The sequence below is a fragment of the Primulina huaijiensis genome, chromosome 2, assembly GCF_012295235.1.
Source record: "Primulina huaijiensis isolate GDHJ02 chromosome 2, ASM1229523v2, whole genome shotgun sequence".
Lineage (NCBI taxonomy): Eukaryota > Viridiplantae > Streptophyta > Magnoliopsida > Lamiales > Gesneriaceae > Primulina > Primulina huaijiensis.
Genome location: NC_133307.1, coordinates 16,760,595 through 16,765,576, shown reverse-complemented (window position 1 = coordinate 16,765,576; position 4,982 = coordinate 16,760,595). Strand labels below are relative to the sequence as shown.

The 4,982-nt window shown below is 38.9% G+C and overlaps 1 protein-coding gene across 1 annotated transcript; it reads right to left on the bottom strand.

Annotated features, from left to right (window-relative positions):
* Positions 1-1,515: 1,515 nt before the first annotated feature.
* LOC140956931 (uncharacterized) lies at positions 1,516-1,959 on the bottom strand. The gene has a single exon (XM_073413888.1). It carries the CDS (start codon positions 1,957-1,959, stop codon positions 1,516-1,518), a length of 444 nt encoding a protein of 147 aa, XP_073269989.1.
* Positions 1,960-4,982: the final 3,023 nt, after the last annotated feature.

Sequence of the window (4,982 nt, the reverse complement as noted above, 5' to 3'; positions counted from 1 at the left end):
ACAAACCATGTGCTCCTTCGACCCTAGCCCTTAACCAACGTGACCAGCCCATAATCACCATCCTAGGACCTAGACCAAACTCTTAGGACTCTACTGGACCAGCAATAGCTAGCCATGCATGAGGACGTGCATGGTTCTCCAAGCATTGCATGCGGCCACGGCTACGAAGTGCCCTAGCCGTGCGCCTACCCTATCAAGCATCTCCAGCCGTGCGTGGAACACCATGACTCGATGCTAGGACCCTCATGAGCCCAGCCCCTTGCCTGGAAAGCACCCCGCATGGCCTCCCCCTTTTGTCCTTCCAAAACTTTGCCCTAGCTTGAGTTGAAACCCAAAACAAAAGTGCAGCCCTTGCCAATCCTTTCCAACCCTTAACCGTGCATCTAAGAGTCCTTAAACCCGCTATAAATCAACCCTCTAACTATAGAAACCTGGCAGCCCCTTCATACCATCAAGAAACATCAAGAATCATGTATAAAAATCAAGTTTTTCCCATGTGTAATCCATAAAAACGAAAATAAATAAGAGAGTATAATATTTCTTATGCAGACATGTATATTCACCCATAATATGTTATGAACGATGAGCAAAGAAGGAATAAGGCATGACTTTGCGTGATTCACGCATGAAGATTCAATTCTAGAGACGAAGGGACATTCTAGAGAGACAAAGAAGATCTTGCTGCGTTTTATCATTCAAAATCAACATGAATTGCTATAAAACGTGTGGTGTGTGTTCGTGTGTGGCTGCTAGGGAGAAACTGCAGGCTTCTCTTGGTGTTTAGCGTGAGTTTTGAGAGTTTAGGGATTTTCGAAATTCCATGTTTTGGTTATAAATAATAAATTAGCAAATTGTGCCCAATAACATTAGTATAATAGGCTCATTAGGCCCATTAGAATGTAGGAAAATATCTTGTTTAGGAAAGTTTTCGAAAATATTAACCGAGCTTCCAAAATGTCTTTGTTTTCGTCAAAAATCAATTACCGATTTAAAATACGACTCGACATGTAAAAATATCTCAAAAGACACTATTTTCGAAATTTTCATAATTAACATGCCATATATTGAATAATTAAAATTAATCATTTAATAAAAATATTTCTCTTTCCAATCCTCGGTCTCTGTTCCTTGATAGTGTCTCGAATAACCCTTTGAAAATACAGTTTTATGCATTCTAATATAAAATCACATTACATGACTACCACATATAATTCATGCAGTTAAATAATTATGCGTTTTCCATTTTTCCTAAATTTGCATTTAGTTGGATTACGTTATCGCATTTTGGACCTTACAACTCCTCCCTCCCTTAAATGCAATTTCGTTCTCGAAATTAAGACTCAACGAATAAGTCTGGATAGCAACTCCTCATGTCAGTCTCAATTTCCCAAGTAGCTTCCTCCTCCGAATAATTTAGCCACTTGACTTTGACCATATGAATGACCTTATTCCGGGGCCTTCTTTCTCGCCTATCCAGAATTTGTGTAAGACTTTCCTCGTATGACATGTTCGGAGTCAACTGCAGAGGTCATAATTCAATACATGGGAAAGATTCAATATGCACTTTCTCAACATCGAGATATTGAACACATTATGCACTCCAGCCAGCATCGGTGGCAACACCTCTCTATAAGCTAATATTTCAATATTCTCTAGAACCTCAAATTGTCCTACAAACCTCGGACAGAGTTTGCATTTCTTTCCAAATCGCATAACACCCTTCATAGGTGCTACTTTCACGAACACGTGGTCACCTACTGCAAACTCTAGCTCTCTCCGCCTCTTATCAGCGTAGCTTTTCTGGCGGCTTTGAGCAGTCTTCATCCTATCTTGGATTTTGACTACTAGCTCTGTTGTATGCTTGATCAAGTCCGGTCCTAACTCTCCTCTTTCACCAACCTCGTCCCAATGTATCGGTGATCTAAATTTCCTCCCATAAAGTGCCTCGTAAGGAGCCATACCTATAGACGACTGGTAGCTATTGTTATAGGTGAACTCCACTAGAGGTAAATTCGGCTCCTAGCTATCCTGGAAGTCGATCACACAAGCTCGGAGTAGATCCTCGATGATTTAAATGTGAACATTGGATCTCTGTTTGAAACAATAGATATTGGAGTTCTGTGCAATCAGACTATCTCTCGAATATACAGCTCTACATACTGTGTCATGGTGAATATCGTCTTAATAGGTAAAAGTGCCCTGATTTTGTAAGACGATAAACTATCACCCAAATGGCATTGAATCCCCGGATAGTCCTTGACAGTCTCACTACAAAGTCCATCATGATATTTGAAAGGGGATCGGTTACGATGCCCCGAAAGGCAACGAAAATTTTGAAATTCATATTTTACAATAAAAAAAACGAGCATCTCACTATATTGTGTAGAAAATAACAAAAAAACATACATAGTGTGTTTTAGAAATGTACCTATCAATCACAAGGATTGATGTTTTGGCTCCAACTAAGTTGTAAACAACTTAGCTCTTGAATGGTAGACAAATCCACAAGCTTCCAAGAGCACTCCTTGCTCAAATGGACTCCTTCCTTCAAATTAGGTCCACCACTAACAAGAAAGATCCACTCTAATTTTGCACTAGAAAAATTAGAGCACTTTTCTTTGAGAAGTTTTACATCAAATCATCAAAATGATGAAGCAAATATTGGAGAGAAAAATGAATGGAAGTTTCGGCCAAGGGGTTGCAAGGAGGAGAGAAGGAAGTCTTTTCTTGGTGCTTGAAAAAGATAAAAGGTGCATGTGCATGCCATGTCTTCTTTATTGAAAAAGTTTCCTCAACCTTTCACTTCCCAAGCATCCAATTTATTTGGACTTGTATAAATTACAAAGCCCATGGACTTTTATTTAAATATCTCAAACACATTTGAGACCAATTAAACTTTGCTTGAATTTACTCAAGCCCACTAGTTGAATAATTATTTTCAATTGGATTCTACAAGACACAATGTTATTTAATTAATTCAACACTTGAATTAATTTAATTATTTGGACTCTACTAGGTCCACTAGTGTTTAATTAATTCAACACTTGAATTAAATTAATTTAGTCCACAATAATGTTTATGAAAATCACAATTTTCAAATACATTATTTATTTGAGCCATCTTTTAATTTACGAACACTTCCATTAATTAAAAGTTGCATTCCCCATAATCCTCTTATAGAAGTCATACTTCTATTTTTCTTTGCGCTTATAAACTCCTTTATAACCCGTTCAACACATTGAACTATTTTTCTTCTCAACGGAATCTAGAAATTTAGCACTTGTGTGACCCTCAATGGTTCAATGATACAACTAGCAGTTGGTTCACATCTCAATGTGATTCGAGACTAAACATGTCCTTATTCGATCATACCCCAGTTTCTCCATTCTTAATTATCAACCTATTGATAATAAGAACATCAGAACTCAAGTCCTATAGTACCCAACCAATCATGTTAAACGCCTAGCATCATCGCTTACATGATTCCCTAGGTATCAAATGATAGTGCCTGTAAGAACCATTCCATTATGGTTAGCGTACAGTACGGTCTCTTCATCTCATATAGCTCGACCGATTCGACAACTATTGGTATATCGAGAGTTGTCAAAGTATCGATACTATGTGTCATGTCGTAGTTGCATCGATGGTGTAATCTAAGAAACCCCTTTCTTAATTACCACCAACACTCTGATCAGAGATTTCAAACTACATACATATGATATCACATAGGATATCCATACCCGAAGGTAAGTTGTGAGTCCCCGACTACAATGCATCGACTCCTATATGTTTCGACAAAACACCCAACCTTGCCACCTGATGACCCCATAAGAGTTGGTAAACAAGTCAAAGTTCAATGCTAGCATATAGAGTCTCAATGTTGTCCCGGGTCATAAGGACTAAAGGTGTACATCTATAAACTAGGACGTTCCCACTCGATAAGTGAGAACCACTTGGAAAGTCCTTTATGGAGGGTTGTTAAGTGCACTCTACAAGGAGCACCTATCTGCATGCTTGGACATCACAATGTCTCCTACCACTGAAACTGTTAGAGTAGGTGCCCGTCGAGCCAAGTGTTGGCCGAGTGTTCTCAATGAAACTCTATGTATAAGCAATCTTTATTTTAATAATATTTGAAATTATTATTTTGGCACATATTTATCTGTATACCCATGCTAGTTGCATAGATAAAGCCCTTGAATATACAAATAGTAGAAAGAATATGAGATGCTCATATGATGAGTATCATGAAACTCATATTTGGAATACTGTATATTCTAAACAGTTCCTAGTCGATTCAGCCGCCGCTAAGAAGGATATAGGCCGCTCGAGTTCGAGACTAGTATCTGCGATGTGAGTACCATGTTTCATTGGTAGGGGACATTGTGATGTCCGAGCATGCAGATAGGTGCTCCTGGTAGAGTGCACTGAACAACCCTCTATAAAGGACTTTCCAAGTGGTTCTCACTTATCGAGTGGGAACGTCCTAGTTTATAGATGTACACCTTTAGTCCTTATGACCCGGGACAACATTGAGACTCTATGTGCTAGAATTGCACTTTGACTTGTTTACCGACTCTCAAGGGGTCATCAGGTGGCAAGGTTGGGTGTTCTGTCGAAACATATAGGAGTCGATGCATTGTAGTCGGGGATTCACCGCTTACCTACGGGTATGGATATCCTATGTGTTTTTCATGTATATGTAGTTTGAAATCTCTGATCAGAGTATGGTGGTAATTATGAAAGGGGTTTCATAGATTACACCATCGATGCAACTACGACATGACACATAGTATCGATTCATTGACAACTCTCGATAAACCAATGGTTGTCGAATCGGTCGGGATATATGAGATGAAGGGACCGTACTGTACGCTAACCATAATTGAATGGTTCTTGCAGGCACTATCATTTGATACCTAGGGAATCATGTAAGCGATGCTGCTAGGCGTTTAACATGATTGGTTGGGTACTATCAGACT

What these genes read in the sequence shown, in the direction of transcription:
- LOC140956931 (XM_073413888.1), bottom strand. Translation starts at nt 1,959, where the DNA reads ATGGCTCCTTACGAGGCACTTTATGGGAGGAAATTTAGATCACCGATA.